General features: G+C 44.4%; 1 protein-coding gene across 1 annotated transcript in view; it reads left to right on the plus strand.

Annotated features, from left to right (window-relative positions):
• Positions 1–18,849, plus strand: part of trip4 (thyroid hormone receptor interactor 4) — a 73,611-nt gene continuing 54,762 nt past the window's right edge. Inside the window, exons 1-10 of the mRNA XM_055921722.1 lie at positions 1–1,500; positions 1,910–2,088; positions 2,370–2,725; positions 2,888–2,963; positions 4,100–4,208; positions 4,495–4,710; positions 5,215–5,344; positions 5,482–5,675; positions 9,155–9,279; positions 9,598–9,689. Of these exons, the coding sequence (XP_055777697.1) occupies positions 1,421–1,500; positions 1,910–2,088; positions 2,370–2,725; positions 2,888–2,963; positions 4,100–4,208; positions 4,495–4,710; positions 5,215–5,344; positions 5,482–5,675; positions 9,155–9,279; positions 9,598–9,689 (1,557 nt within the window). The 5' untranslated portion in view covers positions 1–1,420. The remainder of the gene's footprint in view (positions 1,501–1,909; positions 2,089–2,369; positions 2,726–2,887; positions 2,964–4,099; positions 4,209–4,494; positions 4,711–5,214; positions 5,345–5,481; positions 5,676–9,154; positions 9,280–9,597; positions 9,690–18,849) is intronic.

Consider the following 18,849-nt stretch of genomic DNA (forward strand, 5'->3'; position numbering starts at 1 on the left):
TGTTCTGCCTGCGGCTATGGAACCCTAACCTGTTCACCGGACGTGCTGTTTTCATCTCTCTAGAGACAGCAGGAGTGTTAGAGATACTCTCAATGATTGGCTATGAAAAGCCAACTGACATTTACTCCTGAGGTGCTGACTTGTTGCACCCTCAACAACTACTGTGATTATTATTATTTGACCATGCTGGTCATTTATGAACATTTGAACATCTTGGCCATGTTCTGTTATAATCTCCACCCGGCAGAGCCAGAAGAGGACTGGCCACCCCTCATAGCCTGGTTCCTCTCTAGGTTTCTTCATAGGTTTTGGCCTTTCTAGGGAGTTTTTCCGAGCCTCCATGCTTCTACACCTGCATTGCTTGCTGTTTGGGGTTTTAGGCTGGGTTTCTGTACAGCACTTTGATATATCAGCTGATGAAAGAAGGGCTATATAAATACATTTGATTTGCTTTGAACTTTAGGTGAGCTAAACTTCTACATATGCTAGAAATGTGTATCTAACTGCACCTAACGCAACTTTCAGGGAAAGTAGGCTATGCTTATTGTATAGTCTCCCTAGGCAGACGGGTTTCCTCCCAGGCTCCCACATGCCCTAGGTCTTGGATTGAGAATACCTATTGCATACATTTGATACCAGTTCACTGAGATGTTCATTCCATATAGATGTATAGAGGACTCTAGTGCCCAAAAGCCTGGTGTTAAAAGTGGGCAGCGCCATTGAGGACTTTCAACATTTTTAAGTAGTCGACTGGATGGAACTTCCTATGGGTTAAGGAAGGATCACATAATTCCATCCAGGTCATCAGGAGGGATCAGCCAAATAATTATACTCCTGAGCAAACATTTCATAACTGCAGGTGACACTAAATTGCCAACCTTGACTGTATACCTGTTGAGACAACACACTCCAGGTGGCAGTATGCACCCTTTCAGTTTATTTACCAACAGTTTATTTGCCCATGCTCTCACAGATGCCATCATGGGGCAGATACAATGTTGCAATCTCAATACATCTCTATAGTTCATTCTCACAGAGGTTTTGTCTATTCTTAAACTGCCACCTAGTGACTGTAATGCTGAATCAAGCTTATAGGCAGAAGAGGCACGCGACTTGCTGTAATAAAGGTGGGGTGGCTAAAACCTACATTGTTGTTGTACTGTATGATTGAAATGTTCACCTTCCATGTGAATTGATTATATGCTGACATTTTATAATGCTTCGTATTGTATGAAGTCATTGACATAATTTTCTGTCAAAGTTGGGAGGAACCTTCAGTATCCTTCAGTACACTATTTCTGGTGGGAAGGGATTATTTGTTGCACTCTGCGTGCGCATTTGTTATTCAACCGACTTACAACAGGAGTAGCTAACATCCTTATCTTGAACTTGCCATATTAAAGTTGTTTTAACTTTCATAATGTCGGATGTCTTGCTTCGATGGTGTGTGGACCAGTTGCACCACAACTTTGGCTTGGAGGCCTGTGAAGACATAGTCCGGTAAGTAGCTAACGTTAGCTAAATGTTCATTTAAAAATAGTGAGCTAGCCAGCTGTCTGTTTTTTGACAGTTGCTCCTCTCTTGTTAAAGTTAACACAATTGTCAACGACATCATTATTACTATTAAGTCTGTGAAATTGTCAATCTTTCCAGTTCATTCCGCTAGCACGATATGTAGCCATTTGCACTTGCCTGCTAGCTAGCTAGCTTTTTCAGGTGGCCATATCTTAATGTCACGTCGTCAAAATCATGGTATAAGTTACTAAGCCAAAGCATGGACTGATGGTAAACCTAAATCAAGGTTTACCAAAGTAGGCCTAGCTGTCATACGGCATCCTTTCAACAACGAGCTCCACTATCTAGGCTAGCTATGAAAGCGTATCATTGACATTCTTCTCACTCTCAATAGGTATATTCTGGACATCGACAATGCGTACGAGATAGCGGAGTATGTTGGGGACCTCCTTCAGGGCACTGATGGAAGGAAGAAGCAGTTTATAGATGAACTCCTGGACAGATGGCAGCGGTCTCAGACACTGACTCCTGACAGCACTGGCCTGTTCCCCATGAACTCTCTGTCAGGAACAGGTAGGATGCCTTCTTCCGTTGCCACATTGGCACTGACCTGTTGCCACATTGGCACTGACCTGTTGTCTTATTGTTTGATATGTTTATTTTTAAAGTTATATATATCTTATAAATAGTTTTCTTGTCAGGCTATATGGTTCCTAATGCACAATGCCAACAGTACAATGGAAGTGAGTCTGAAGACTGTTGTAATGTCCATCCTGTCCTTGTTAAGTGACTGTCCAAACACAGTAACAAGTACATGCATGAGAGGGAAAGCTAACCAGTATATGCTTCTCTAGATGCTCAAGACATGTCCAAGGACTCCCAGAAGAAATCCAAGCGCAAAGGCAGGAACAAGCAAGAGGTGATGACTGTTAGCCAAGCAGAGCCTGAGCCTGAGGTGGTGAAAACTCCCATTGACCTAATGAAGGCCCAGGAGAGTGGCAGCTCCTCGTCACATAAGAAGAAGAAGAAGAATACATTTGTGAGCCTCTACAATAAAGATGGCCAGGACAAGCTGGCTATCCTGCTGCCCGGGCGCCATTCCTGCGAATGTCTGGCCCAGAAGCACAACCTCATCAACAACTGCATGAGCTGCGGACGCATTGTGTGTGAGCAGGAGGGATCAGGGCCCTGCATCTTCTGCGGCAGCCTGGTTAGAAAACGACCCGTTTTAGATCACTTGACCTCTAACTTTATGATTGTTTTATGGTTCCCCAGTAAGTTATTAGAATGCATGTTACTAATACAATTTAAATTTGGCCTCTTAGAGAAGTATTTTCCCCTGGTTTCGCATGTTCTTCTACGAATTAATCAGGTATGCACCAAAGAGGAGCAAGAGATTCTGCAACGAGACTCCAACAAAAGTCAGAAACTGCGCAAGAAACTTATGGGTGAGCCAAGCTACCAGTAGTATCTATCTACATAGCATATTAGAGAGTTGTTGAAGTCGGAAGTTTACATACACCTTAGCCAAATACATTTACTCAGTTTTTCAATTCCTGACATTTATTCCTAGTAAACATTCCTTGTCTTATGTCAGTTAGGATCTCCACTTTATTTTAAGAATGTGAAATGTCAGAATAATAATAGAGAAAATGAATTATTTTTTTCATCACATTCCCAATGGGTCAGAAGTTTACATGCACTCAATTAGTATTTGGTAGCATTGCCTTTAAATTGTTTAACTTGGGTCAAAAGTTTCAGGTAGCCTTCCACAAGTTCCCACAATAAGTTGGGTGAATTTTGGCCCATTCCTCCTGACAGAGCTGGTGTAACTGAGTCAGGTTTGTAGGCCTCCTTGCTCGCACACGCTTTTTCAGTTCTGCCCACAAATTTGATTTGCACTTTTTGCAATAAAGTACGTTAATCTCTAGGAGACAGAATGCGTCTCCTTCCTGAGCGGTATGATGGCTGCATGGTCCCATGGTGTTTATACTTGCGTACTATTGTTTGCACAGATGAACGTGGTACCTTCAGGTGTTTGGAAATTGCTTCCAAGTTTGAACCAGACTTGTAAAGGTCTACAATTATTTTTCTGAGGTATTGGCTGACTTTCTTTTGATTTTCCCATGATGTCAAGCAAAGAGGCACTGAGTTTGAAGATAGGCCTTGAAATACATCCACAGGTACACCTCCAATTGACTCAAATTATGTCAATTAGCCTATCAGAAGCTTCTAAAGCCATGACATCATTTTCTGGAAGTTTCCAAGCTGTTTAAAGACACAGTCAACTTAGTGTATGTAAGCTTCTGACCCACTGGAATTGTGATGCATTGAATTATAAGTGAAATTATCTGTCTGTAAACAATTGTTGGAAAAGTGACTTATGTCATGCACAAAGTAGATGTCCTAAATGACTTGCCAAAACTAGTTTGTTAACAAGAAATTTGTGGAGTGCTTGAAAAACTAGTTATATTGACTCCAACCTAAGTGTATGTAAACTTCTGACTTCAACTGTATCTACATAGCATAGTAGGGAGTTGTTTGAATTCTTTGTAATGTCTGTGTGCCCGTCTGGGTCTCTCAGAGGGGGCATCGGAGAGGGGCTATCTTCCACACCAAGAGGCAAAGATGAAGGCAGGGTTAGAAAAGGCACTTCAACATAAAGACAAGCTGCTGGAATACGATAAGAACAGGTTGGGATGTAGTGTGCATGTAGTATTGATGTGATTTCACTCTCTGTTTAAAGTCAAATTCTTTATACTTTGGAAAAGTGACTTGTGTCATGCACAAAGTAGATGTCCTAAATGACTTGCATTTGGAGGCTTTGTCCTTATATTTGGAGGCTATGTCCTTATATTTGGAGGCTATGTCCTTTATATTTGGAGGCTATGTCCTTTATATTTGGAGGCTATGTCCTTTATATGCCGATGACAGGAGTGAGATTACCTTCATATCCCCTCCCCCTGTTTACATCGACAGTACGCGACGAACGCAGGTCCTGGATGACGAGTCAGACTACTTTGCCACCGACTCCAACCAGTGGCTGTCGCCTAGCGAGCGCGAGCACCTGAGGCAGAAGGATGAGGAGCTACGGGAGCTTCGCCACGCCTCCAGGAAGGACAGGAAGCTCACACTGGACTTCACAGGCCGACAGGTGCTTGACGAGGGAGAGAATAACAGTCATTACTACAACAAGTGAGTGATTGACTTGAGAACATCTCAATTCACACCACAGGAGGTTGGTGACACCTTAATTAGGGAGGACAGGCTCGTGGTAATGACTGAAGGACAATAGGTGGAATGGTGTCAAACACATGGTTTCTATGTGTTTTAATGCCATTCGCTTCGTTCCAGCTTTTATTGGGAGCCGTCCTCCCCTCAGCAGCCTCCACTAATTCACACCCTGCTCCTCGTATAGTTTACTACTGCAGACCAGAGCACCATGGACTTGCTGATAGGACAACATGTCAGGTGGAGCAGAAACAGACTTAGTCCCAGGCTTAGTTCTGTGAGTGCTTGGGTTACATAAACAAGAGTAGGTTTTTAATACACCCTTCAGACAACACACAACACAGTGACAATCTCCATTTCTCCTGGTAATGTATCCACACTGTTACAGCTAGAGGGGTTCACGTGTGTGTAGTTTGAAACAAGGCATCTAAAAAGCATCGTAATGACCACACTCCTTGGTGGTTTTAGGTTTGATGAGACGGTCAAGGCCCTCAACACAGGCACCAAGGGGAAAGCTCCCCAACGCCCTGAGGGACCAGCGGGACGGCAGCACCTGAGAGAGCTGGTCAACCCCAACATCGTACAGGCTGCACCCAAGGTAGGACACACACACACAGTATTTTCTCATGTTGTGGCGTGTCTATTTACCTTGTTAAATCCCTCTACAAATGCTAACATTTTGTCAACATAATTCTGTGAATCTCTACTCATATCTTTCTTTCCATGCATCTCCAGTGGGTGGACGTGGGTAGTGGCCCTCGGAGATCTCAGGATAAAGGGGTTGTTGGTACAGAGGGGGATGGCGCTGTAGGCCCAGAACGCTCCAGACTCCGGCTGCAGGACAGAGAGCTGCAGGAGATGGCAGACGGGGGCTGGTGCATCAGCATGCACCAACCATGGGCCTCGCTACTGGTCAAAGGAATAAAGAGGTACAGAACACTCTAATTATGGGGCTCGCTATTGGTCAATAACATCCCTACTGGCCATGCTGTTGGTCAAACGCATCCCTACTGACCATGCTATTGGTCACACATATCCCTACTGGCCATGCTATTTGTCAAAAACATCCCTACTGGCCTCGCTATTGGTCAAAAACGTCCATGTTGGTCTCGCTATTGGTTAAACACATCCCTACTGGCCATGCTATTGGTTAAACACATCCCTACTGGTCATGCTATTGGTCAACACACATCCCTACTGGTCAACACACATCCCTACTGGCCATGCTATTGGTCAACAACATCCCTACTGGCCATGCTATTGGTCAAACGCATCCCTACTGACCATGATATTGGTCACACACATCCCTACTGGCCATGCTATTGGTCACACACATCCCTACTGGCCTCGCTATTGGTCAAAAACGTCCATATTGGTCTCGCTATTGGTTAAACACATCCCTACTGGCCTCGCTATTGGTCAAAAACATCCCTACTGGCCATGCTATTGGTCAAACACATCCCTACTGGCCATGCTATTGGTCAAACACATCCCTACTGGCCATGCTATTGGTCAAACACATCCCTACTGGCCATGCTATTGGTCAACAACATCCCTACTGGCCATGCTATTGGTCAACAACATCCCTACTGGCCATGCTATTGGTCAACAACATCCCTACTGGCCATGCTATTGGTCAACAACATCCCTACTGGCCATGCTATTGGTCAACAACATCCCTACTGGCCATGCTATTGGTCAAACGCATCCCTACTGACCATGATATTGGTCACACACATCCCTACTGGCCATGCTATTGGTCACACACATCCCTACTGGCCTCGCTATTGGTCAAAAACGTCCATATTGGTCTCGCTATTGGTTAAACACATCCCTACTGGCCTCGCTATTGGTCAAAAACATCCCTACTGGCCATGCTATTGGTCAAACACATCCCTACTGACCATGCTAGTTGTCAAACACATCCCTACTGACCATGCTAATTGTCAAACACATCCCTACTGACCATGGTGGCGAAGTAAATACAATATAGCAAGTAAAACACTGGAATGGTAGATTTGCAGTGGAAGAATGTGCAAAGTAGAGAGAAATAATGGGGTGCAAAGGAGCAAAATAAATAAATACAGTAGGTGGAGAGGTAGTTGTTTGGTGGGCTATGTTAGATGGGCTATGTACAGGTGCAGTAATCTGTGAGCTGCTCTGACAGCTGGTGCTTTAAGCTAGTGAGGGAGATAAGTGTTTTCAGTTTCAGAGATTTTTGTAGTTCGTTCCAGTCATTGGCAGCAGAGAACTGGAAGGAGAGGCGGCCAAAGGAAAAATTGGTTTTGGGGGTGACCAGAGAGATATACCTGCTGGAGCGTGTGCTACAGGTGGGTGCTGCTATGGTGACCAGCGAGCTGAGATAAGGGGGACTTTACCTAGCAGGATCTTGTAGATGACCTGGAGCCAGTGGGTTTGGCGACGAGTATGAAGCGAGGGCCAGCCAACGAGAGCGTACAGGTCGCAGTGGTGGGTAGTATATGGGGCTTTGGTGACAAAACGGATGGCACTGTGATAGACTCCATCCAATTTATTTAGTAGGGTATTGGAGGCTATTTTGTAAATGACATCGCTGAAGTCGAGGATCGGTAGGATGGTCAGTTTTACAAGGTTATGTTTGGCAGCATGAGTGAAGGATGCTTTGTTTCGAAATAGGAAGACAATTCTAGATTTAACTTTGGATTGGAGATGTTTGATGTGAGTCTGGAAGGAGAGTTTACAGTCTAACCAGACATTGAGTAGGAATAAAACACAACAAACAATGGACTATGTTATTGGTAAAAAGCATCACTATTGGCCTTGTTATTGGTCAAAAGGCAGCCTTTTTGACTAGCCATTACAAAGAAGGGGTACAAACTGATGTATGTAGTACTCTGTAGCTCAGTTAGTAGAACCTGGTCCTCTGTAGCTCAGTTAGTAGAACACGGTCCTCTGTAGCTCAGTTAGTAGAGCACGGTCCTCTGTAGCTCAGTTAGTAGAGCACGGTCCTCTGTAGCTCAGTTAGTAGAGCACGGTCCTCTGTAGCTCAGTTAGTAGAGCACGGTCCTCTGTAGCTCAGTTAGTAGAGCACGGTCCTCTGTAGCTCAGTTAGTAGAACATGGTCCTCTGTAGCTCAGTTGGTAGAACATGGTCCTCTGTAGCTCAGTTAGTAGAACATGGTCCTCTGTAGCTCAGTTAGTAGAACATGGTCCTCTGTAGCTCAGTTAGCAGAGCACGGTCCTCTGTAGCTCAATTAGTAGAACCTGGTCCTTTGTAGCTCAGTTAATAGAACCTGGTCCTCTGTAGCTCAGTTAGTAGAACATGGTCCTCTGTAGCTCAGTTAGTAGAACATGGTCCTCTGTAGCTCAATTAGTAGAACCTGGTCCTTTGTAGCTCAGTTAGTAGAGCACGGTCCTCTGTAGCTCAGTTAGTAGAACACGGTCCTCTGTAGCTCAGTTAGTAGAACACGGTCCTCTGTAGCTCAGTTAGTAGAACACGGTCCTCTGTAGCTCAGTTAGTAGAACACGGTCCTCTGTAGCTCAGTTAGTAGAACACGGTCCTCTGTAGCTCAGTTAGTAGAACACGGTCCTCTGTAGCTCAGTTAGTAGAACACGGTCCTCTGTAGCTCAGTTAGTAGAACATGGTCCTCTGTAGCTCAGTTAGTAGAACATGGTCCTCTGTAGCTCAGTTAGTAGAACATGGTCCTCTGTAGCTCAGTTAGTAGAACATGGTCCTCTGTAGCTCAGTTAGAGAACATGGTCCTCTGTAGCTCAATTAGTAGAACACGGTCCTCTGTAGCTCAGTTAGTAGAGCACGGACCTCCCCTGTAGCTCAGTTAGTAGAGCACGGTCCTCCCCTCTAGCTCAGTTAGTAGAGCACGCCCCCCCCCCCCCCCCCCCCCTGTAGCTTAGTTAGTAGAGCACAGTCCTCCCCTGTAGCTCAGTTTGTAGAGCACGGTCCTCCCCTGTAGCTCAGTTTGTAGAGCACGGTCCTCCCCTGTAGCTCAGTTAGTAGAGCACGGTCCTCCCCTGTAGCTCAGTTAGTAGAGCACGGTCCTCCCCTGTAGCTCAGTTAGTAGAGCACGGCCCCCCCCCCTGTAGCTCAGTTAGTAGAGCACGGTCCTCCCCTGTAGCTCAGTTAGTAGAGCACGGTCCTCCCCTGTAGCTCAGTTAGTAGAGCACGGTCCTCCCCTGTAGCTCAGTTAGTAGAGCACGGTCCCCCCCTGTAGCTCAGTTAGTAGAGCACGGTCCCCCCCCTGTAGCTCAGTGAGTAGAGCACGGTCCCCCCCTGTAGCTCAGTTAGTAGAACATGGTGATTGCAATGCCAGGACAGTGGGTTTGATTCCCGGGAACACCTGTATGTTAAAATGCATGACTGTAAGTCAGTCTGGATTAAAGCGTCTGCTAAAAGGAATATGATGTGTGTCCAGGGTGGAGGGGAGGAGCTGGTACACATCCCACCGCGGGCTCCTGTGGATAGCAGCTGCAGCCAAGAGGCCCACCCCTGAGGAGGTCACTCAGGTGGAGAACATGTTCCTTCAAATCTACAAGAGAGGTACACACACACACTGTTACACACACACACACACTGTTACACACACACACACACACACACACACACACACTGTTACACACACTATTACACACACACACACACACTGTTACACACACTATTACACACACACACACACACACACTGTTACACACACTATTACACACACACACACACACACACTGTTACACACACACATACTGTTACACACACACTGCTACACACACACTGCTACACACACACACACACATCAATTAAAATATTTATTAGGATGTATGTAAACATACTGTTTGTTGACTCTCACCGACCCCCTCTCCCCAGATCTTAAGTTTCCTAAAGACTACCCGACCGGCTGCCTGCTGGGCTGTGTCAACATAACCGACTGTCTGTCTCAGGAGCAATACAAGGAGCAGGTTAGTGTGACCACGTACCTTCCTACACACACGCTTCTGTACACTGGTACGCGTACAAACATGCCCGGACACTCCGAGCACTTAGCTCTCTGTGAAGGCTATGTGATGTTCTCCTGGTTCGTGTAGGAACCACAGAGACTTCTAACAGACAGGATATAGTTTCAGTCTGGCTGGCGTGACACGTCTCAAGTCTTTCCCCCTCCCTCTCAGCCAAGAAAACACTCCAAGGGATATAAACCGAGAGTCTGGAAAAATGTATGGCATTTTAAACTGTCTGTTCCCGGATTATTGTTTTTGACTGCCGAGTGGCTCTTGTTCCAAGCGGTAGTCATCCTCTTAGATTAAACTGGGATGAAATGCTTTGTTCCATCCTGTCATTATTGTTTAAAGCAATAAATAAATGGATTTTGAAAGTCAACATAATTACAAGGTATTAGGTGTCAGGTAACAGTTCCTGTGCCCCAGAACACCAAGGTAACCTGCCTGAATGACTACCGACCCGTAGCACTTACGTCTGTAGCCATGAAATGCTTTGATAGGCTGGTCATGGCTCACATCAACACCAATCTCCCAGAAACTCTAGATCCACTCCAATTTGCATACCGCACCAACAGATCCACCGATGACACAATCTCTATTGCACTCCACACTGCCCTTTCCCACCTGGACAAAAGGAACACCTATGTGAGAATGCTGTTCAATGACTACAACTAAACATTCAACACCATAGTACCCTCAAAGCTCATCACTAAGCTGAGGAACCTGGGACTAAACACCTCCCTCTGCAACTGGATCCTAGACTTCCTGATGGGTCGCCTCCAGGTGGTAAGGGTAGGTAACAACACATCCGCCACTGATCCTCAACACTCAGGGGTGCGTGCTCAGACCCTCCTGTACTCCCTGTTCACTCATGACTGCATGGCCAGGCACGACTCCAACACCATTATTACGTTTTCTGATGACACAACAGTGTCACCGACAACGATGAGACAGCCTATAGGGAGGAGGTCAGAGACCTGACCATGTGGTGCAAGGACAAAAACCTCTCCCTCAACATGATCAAGACAAAGAAGATGATTTTGGACTACAGGAAAAGGAGGACCGAGCACGCCCCCATTCTCATCCACGGGCTGTAGTAGAGCAGGTTGAGAGCTTCAAGTTCCTTGGCATCCACAATACCAACAAACTAGAATGGTCCAAACACACCAAGACCGTTGTGAAAAGGGCACGACAAAGCCTATTTCCCCCTCAGGAGACTGAAAAGATATGGCATGGGTCCTCAGATCCTCAAAAGGTTTTACAGTTGCACCATCGAGAGCATCCTGACTGGTTGCATCACTGCCTGTTATGGCAACTGCTCGGCCTCTGACCGCAAGGCACTACAGAGGGTAGTACATACGGCCCAGTACATCACCGGGGCCAAGCTTCCTGCCATCCAGGTACTCCATACCAAGCGGTGTTAGAGGAAGGCCCTAAAAATTGTCAGACTCCAGCCACCCTAGTCATAGACTGTCCTCTCTGCTACCGCACGGCAAGTGGTACCGGAGCGCAAAGTCTAGGTCCAAGAGGCTTCCAAACAGCCTCTACACCCAAGCCATAAGACTCCTAAACAGCTAATCAAATGGCTACCCAGACTACCCCCCCCCCCCACCCCCACGCTGCTGCTACTCTGTTATCTATGCATAGCCACTTTAATAACCCTACCTGCATGTACATAATTACCTAGACACCTGTGCCCCCGCATATTGACACATTGACTCTGTACCGGTACCCCCTGTATATAGCCCCGCTATTGTTATTTACGGCTGCTCTTTAATCATTTGATTTTCTTATCTCTTACTTTATTTTCTTAACTGCATTGTTGGTTAACTTCTTATGGCTGCAGGGGCAGTATTGAGTAGCTTGGATGAGAGGTGCCCAGAGTAAACGGCCTGCTCCTCAGTCATAGTTTCTAATATATGCATATTATTATTAGTATTGGATAGAAAACACTCTGAAGCTTCTAAAACTGTTTGAATTATGTCTGTGAGTATAACAGAACTCATATGGCAGGCAAAAACCTGAGAAGAAATCCAACCAGGAAGTGAGAAATCTGAGGTTGGTCGATTTTCAACTCATCGCCTATTGAAAACACTGTAGGATATGGATCTGTTTGCACTTCCTACGGCTTCCACTAGATGTCAACAGTCTGTAGAACGTTGAATGAAACTTCTACTGTGATGTGGGGCCGGATGGGAGCTGTTTGAGTCAGTGGTCTGGCAGAGAGCCAGGTCCTGGTCATGCGCATTCCACATGATATCGACTTGCGTTCCATTACTTCTATAGACACAAAGGAATTCTCCGGGTTGGAACGTTATTGAATATTTATGATAACAACATCCTAAAGATTGATTCTATACTTAGTTTGACAAGTTTATTCGACCTGTAATATAACTTTTTGAAGTTTTCGTCCGACGTTCGCCTGGACCTGCACGAGCGTTTGGATATGTGTACTAAACGCGCTAACAAAAGTAGCTACTTGGACATAAATGATGGACATTACCGAGTGGGAGTCCTGGGAGTGCATTCTGACAAAGATCAGCAAAGGTAAGTGAAGATTTATAATTATTTTTATGAGTTTTGTTGACTGCACAATTTGGCGGGTAACTGTATGGCTTACTTTTGTGGCTGAACGCTGTTTTCAGATTATTGAAGATTGTGTTTTGCCGTAAAGCTTTTTGAAATCTGACACAGCGGTTGCATTAAGAACAAGTGTATCTTTAATTCTATGTAAAACATGTATCTTTCATCAAAGTTTATGTTGAGTATTTATGTTATTTGACGTGGCTCTCTGCAATTTCTCCGGATATTTTGGAGGCGTTTCTGAACATGGCGCCAATGTAAACTGAGGTTTTTGGATATAAATATGAACTTAATCGAACAAAACATATATGTATTGTGTAACATGAAGTCCTATGAGTGTCATGTGATGAAGATCATCAAAGGTTAGTGATTAATTTTATCTCTTCTGCTTTTTGTGTCTCCTGTCTTTGGCTGGAAAAATAGCTGTGTTTTTCTGTGATTTTGCGGTGACCTAACATAATCATTTGTGGTGCTTTTGCTGAAAAGCCTATTTGAAATTGGACACTTTGGTGGGATTAACAACAAGATTACCTTTAAAATGGTATAAGATACATGTGTGTTTGAGGAATTTTAATTATGAGATTTCTGTTTGAATTTGGCGCCCTGCGCTTTCACTGGCTGTTGTCATATCATCCCGTTAACAGGATTCCAGCCATAAGAAGTTGGGCTTGTAAGTAAGCGTTTCACTGTAAGGTCTACCTCTTGTATTCGGTGCATGTGACATAAAATTTGATTGAACAAGGATAGTTAATATAATCTAATTCAGTTAGTTACTTCAGTTAGTTACTTTAGATTGGTGCTAATAGCCTAGCAGTTAAAACATTGGGCCAGTAACCGAAGGGTTGGTGATTTTGACTCCCCAAGCCGACTATGTGAAAAATCTGTTGTTGTGCCCTTGAGCAAGGCACTTAACCCTAATTGCTCCTGTATGTTGCTCTGGATAAGAGCATCAGCTAGATGATTTAAAACGTACATGTATCTGGTACAAAGCATAGCTTTTTTATAGACATTTTACATTTTAGTTATTTAGCAGACGCTCTTATCCAGAGCGACTTACAGTAGAGTGCATACATTTTATTACATTTTTACATACTGAGACAAGGATATACCTACCGGCTAAACCCTCCCTAACCCGGACGACGCTATGCCAATTCTGCGTCGCCCCACGGACCTCCCGGTTGCGGCCGGCTGCGACAGAGCCTGGGCGCGAACCCAGCCCAGCCTGGGCGCGAACCCAGCCCAGCCTGGGCGCGAACCCAGAGACTCTGGTGGCGCAGCTAGCACTGCGATGCAGTGCCCTAGACCACTGCGCCACCCGGGAGCGCAGTGTATTATAGCATTGTTTGCCTTTTCCAGTCTTTACACACGTATTTATTTCATCCCAGCACTAACACACCTGATTCAAATAGTTCGCTAATAATCCAGCTTAAGTTGAAGTACAACACGTATTCAGCGGCTGGGCATCCCATAGAGAAACAGATTGACAGAGCTAGAAAGTAACTAATTACAACTACTCTTGTTACTGTAATTTAGTAGCTTTTCAGAGTACTTGTAAAATTAATTGTTGTAATTTTCGTTTTATTTCCCAGAGAGGAACCGGTTGGTGATTTAGGCTAGGCTGTAATTGATTCTACTACAATGATATCATTGTCTTTCCTCTTTTCCTCCCTACTGCTATACAACTTCTAACCAGCAGAGGGCGTACTGCACCACTTCAGCATCAACCCACAGCCAGCCATTTTACACTGACTGGAGGCTACAGCACAATCACCATAAAGCACTGCTGAACCACAACACAATTCAACCCACATTACTCCCCTTCTCTATCGTCTAAAACACAAACGTGATCAACCAAACCCACATGGTATTAAGTTAACCCACGTTCCCATTACGTCTAGAGCAGTTAGATGAGATGGAGAGAAACGCTGTATTTCAGGGAGGCAGATTGACTCGCATCACCCTTTGATGTATAATGAATCAATCGGGTGCGCTGGTGCACTCGGTGGTCTTTAATCTTTTGCCTTTCATGCTGTTTAAATGTGGAGATGCCTCAATGCCTGGATGGCCCAGTAAGGCAGTACCACTCCACCCCAAACCACTATGACTGAGGCTGCCAGCAGCTCTTTGAACATTGTAGTCTTTCTAACATGGATTGATTGAAAGCTATGTCTGTTTTGTTTTAACCATGAGGAATGGGGTTCTTTGTTGTTTTGGTTAGGTTTATTTACAATGGTTTGTTGGGGGGAGGGGGTTCCATCGGCTCCCTGTTCCTATGGAGGTTTACCACAGAGGTTTTGAGCTGCTTCTTTTCTATTATGTCAGCCATTATGTTGACCAGCGAAATCACTGTCTTAAAAAAAAGGAAGCATGTTGTTTTGTGTTCCGTGCGTGTCTGGGTGATTCCTTGAACAGAAAAAGACGCTGAGTTTAGGGATTTTCACAAAATGTAATCCATAGAAGGGTCCTTTTGAGGAATATGAATATCTGTAAAATGAGTAGGAACATTTTAAAATAAACATGAATATTGAAAATGTATATATTTGTAGATTATGTAATTTGTTTGTTAATGTGTGTGTGATATATATATATATATATACACACACACACACCTTAGCCAAATACATTTAAACTCAGTTTCACCATCCACAAGCTTCCCACAATAAGTTGGGTGAATTTTGGCCCATTCCTCCTGACAGAGATGGTGTAACGGAGTCAGGTTTGTAGGCCTCCTTGCTCGCACACGCTTTTTCAGTTCTGCCCACAAATTTTCTATGGGATTGAGGTCAGGGCTTTGTGATGGCCACTCCAATACCTTGACATTGTTGTCCTTAAGCCATTTTGCCACAACTTTGGAAATATGCTTGGGGCCTTTGTCCATTTGGAAGACCCATTTGCGACCCAAGCTTTAACTTCCTGACTGATGTCTTGAGATGTTGCTTCAATATATCCACAAACATTTTCCATCCTCATGATGCCATCTATTTTGTGAAGTGCGCCAGTCCCTCCTGCAGCAAAGCACCCCCACAACATGATGCTGCCATCCCCGTGCTTCACGGTTGGGATGGTGTTCTTCGGCTTGCAAGCATCCCCCTTTTTTCTCCAAACATAACAATGGTCATTATAGCCAAACAGTTCTATTTTTGTTTCATCAGACCAGAGGACATTTCTCTAAAAAGTAAAATCTTTGTCCCCATGTGCAGTTGCAAACTGTAGTCTGGCTTTTTTAAGGTGGTTTTGGAGCAGTGGCTTCTTCCTTGCTGAGCGGCCTTTCAGGTTATGTCGATATAGGACTCGTTTTTCTGTGGATATATACTTTTGTACCTGTTTCCTCCATCTTCACAAGGTCCTTTGCTGTTGTTCTGGGATTGATTTGCACTTTTCACACCAAAGAACGCATCTCCTTCCTGAGCGGTATGACGGCTGCGTGGTCCCATGGTGTTTATACTTGCGTGCTATTGTTTGTACAGATGAACGTGGTACCTTCAGGCGTTTGGAAATTGATCCTGAGGATGAACTAGACTTGTGGAGGTAAAAAAAAAACATTCTGAGGTCTTGGCTGATTTTCTTTTGATTTTCCCCTGATGTCAAGCAAAGAGGCACTGAGTTTGAAGGTAGGCCTTGAAATACATTCATAGGTACACCTCCAATTGACTCAAATGATGTCAATTAGCCTATCAGAAGCTTCTAAAGTCATGACATAATTTTCTGGAATTTTCCAAGCTGTTTGAAGGCACAGTCAACTTAGTGTATGTTAACTTCTGACCCACTGGAATTGTGATTCATTGAATTATAAGTGAAATAATCTGTCTGTAAACAATTGTTTGTGTCATGCACAAACTAGATGTTCCAACCCGACTTGCCTAAACTATAGTTTGTTAACAAGACATTTGTGGAGTGGTTGAAAAACTAGTTTTAATGACTCCAACCTAAGTGCATGTAAACTTCTGACTTCAGCTGTGTATATATATATATATATATATATATATATATATATATATATATATATATATATATATATACTGCTCAAAAAAATAAAGGGAACACTTAAACAACACAATGTAACTCCAAGTCAATCACACTTCTGTGAAATCAAACTGTCCAATTAGGAAGCAACACTGATCGACAATAACATTCACATGCTGTTGTGCAAATGGAATAGACAAAAGGTGGAAATTATAGGCAATTAGCAAGACACCCCCCAAAACAGGAGTGATTCTGCAGGTGGTGACCACAGACCACTTCTCAGTTCCTATGCTTCCTGGCTGATGTTTTGGTCACTTTTGAATGCTGGCGGTGCTCTCACTCTAGTGGTAGCATGAGACGGAGTCTACAACCCACACAAGTGGCTCAGGTAGTGCAGTTAATCCAGGATGGCACATCAATGCGAACTGTGGCAAAAAGGTTTGCTGTGTCTGTCAGCGTAGGGTCCAGAGCATGCAGGCGCTACCAGGAGACAGGCCAGTACATCAGGAGACATGGAGGAGGCCGTAGGAGGGCAACAACCCAGCAGCAGGACCGCTACCTCCGCCTTAGTGCAAGGAGGTGCACTGCCAGAGCCCTGCAAAATGACCTCCAGCAGGCCACAAATGTGCATGTGTCAGCATATGGTCTCACAAGGGGTCTGAGGATCTCATCTCGGTACCTAATGGCAGTCAGGCTACCTCTGGCGAGCACATGGAGGGCTGTGCGGCCCCACAAAGAAATGCCACCCCACACCATGACTGACCCATCGCCAAACCGGTCATGCTGGAGGATGTTGCAGGCAGCAGAACGTTCTCCACGGCGTCTCCAGACTCTGTCACGTCTGTCACATGTGCTCATGTGCTCAGTGTGAACCTGCTTTCATCTGTGAAGAGCACAGGACGCCAGTGGCGAATTTGCCAATCTTGGTGTTCTCTGGCAAATGCCAAACGTCCTGCACGGTGTTGGGCTGTAAGCACAACCCCCACCTGTGGACGTCGGGCCCTCATACCACCCTCATGGAGTCTGTTTCTGACCGTTTGAGCAGACACATGCACATTTGTGGCCTGCTGGAGGTCATTTTGCAGGGCGCTGGCAGTGCACCTCCTTGCACAAAGTCGGAGGTAGCGGTCCTGCTGCTGGGTTGTTGCCCTCCTACGGCCTCCTCCACGTCTCCTGATGTACTGGCCTGTCTCCTGGTAGCGCCTGCATGCTCTGGACCCTACGCTGACAGACACAGCAAACCTTTTTGCCACAGTTCGCATTGATGTGCCATCCTGGATTAACTGCACTACCTGAGCCACTTGTGTGGGTTGTAGACTCCGTCTCATGCTACCACTAGAGTGAGAGCACCGCCAGCATTCAAAAGTGACCAAAACATCAGCCAGGAAGCATAGGAACTGAGAAGTGGTCTGTGGTCACCACCTGCAGAATCACTCCTGTTTTGGGGGGTGTCTTGCTAATTGCCTATAATTTCCACCTTTTGTCTATTCCATTTGCACAACAGCATGTGAATGTTATTGTCGATCAGTGTTGCTTCCTAAGTGGACAGTTTGATTTCACAGAAGTGTGATTGACTTGGAGTTACATTGTGTTTTTTAAGTGTTCCCTTTATTTTTTTGAGCAGTGTATATATATATCGCAACATATGAAGTGTTAGTCCCATGTTTCTTGAGCCTAAATAAAATTTAAAAAATCCATACACACAAAAGCTTATTTCTCATATTTTTTGCACAAATGTGTTTACATCATTGACATTTTCATCTTCAAAGTCGTAGGCATGTTGTGTAAATCAAATAATACAAACCTCCCAAAAAAATCTATTTTAATTCCAGGTTGTAATGCAACAAAATAGGAAAAACACCAAGGGGGATGAATACTTTTGCAAGGCACTGTATTCCCAGTCATGTGAAATCCATAGATTAGGGCCTAATTAATTTATTACAATTGATTGATTTCCTTATATAAAGTAACTCAGTAAAATCTTTGAAAGTTGCGTTTTATGTTTTTGTTCAGTATATATTGTTGAACATCATCATATATACTACGGGCATGCCAAAGTTCCAGAGTGGGATTTCTGCTACTTTTAGCATTAACAGAGTGAATGTGAAAATGGATTCAAAATGGTCACCCTCTGCTGGGGATTTGCAGGATGTGTAATGATACAAGTAAAAGGAGGGCTGTGATTGGTTATATTGACTACTAAGCTCATAACTTTAGAGTATATTATCTTCAACCATATATAGAAAAATGTGGCAAATCAAAAATGATGTATTTTCAATATTCATCTGTATATTTTTCTCAATTATGCTTTAAGATATCAACAATCCTTCCTCCATAGGACTATGGATTACATTTTGTGAAAGTCCCAAAAAATCCTGTATTTATTATCTAGTTTGGTGAAGAAGCACCCTGTCTCTAATTGACCTGGCTGTTTGTTTTATTTCCCCGGATGTGATCGGGACAGTGAAAACATCTGTGACTGCATCTCTGCCACTCCTCCCCTACACACACACACACACACACACACACACACACACACACACACACACACGCAACCCTACACACACACACACAC

Source organism: Salvelinus fontinalis, chromosome 4 (assembly GCF_029448725.1).
Source record: "Salvelinus fontinalis isolate EN_2023a chromosome 4, ASM2944872v1, whole genome shotgun sequence".
NCBI classification, from domain to species: domain Eukaryota; kingdom Metazoa; phylum Chordata; class Actinopteri; order Salmoniformes; family Salmonidae; genus Salvelinus; species Salvelinus fontinalis.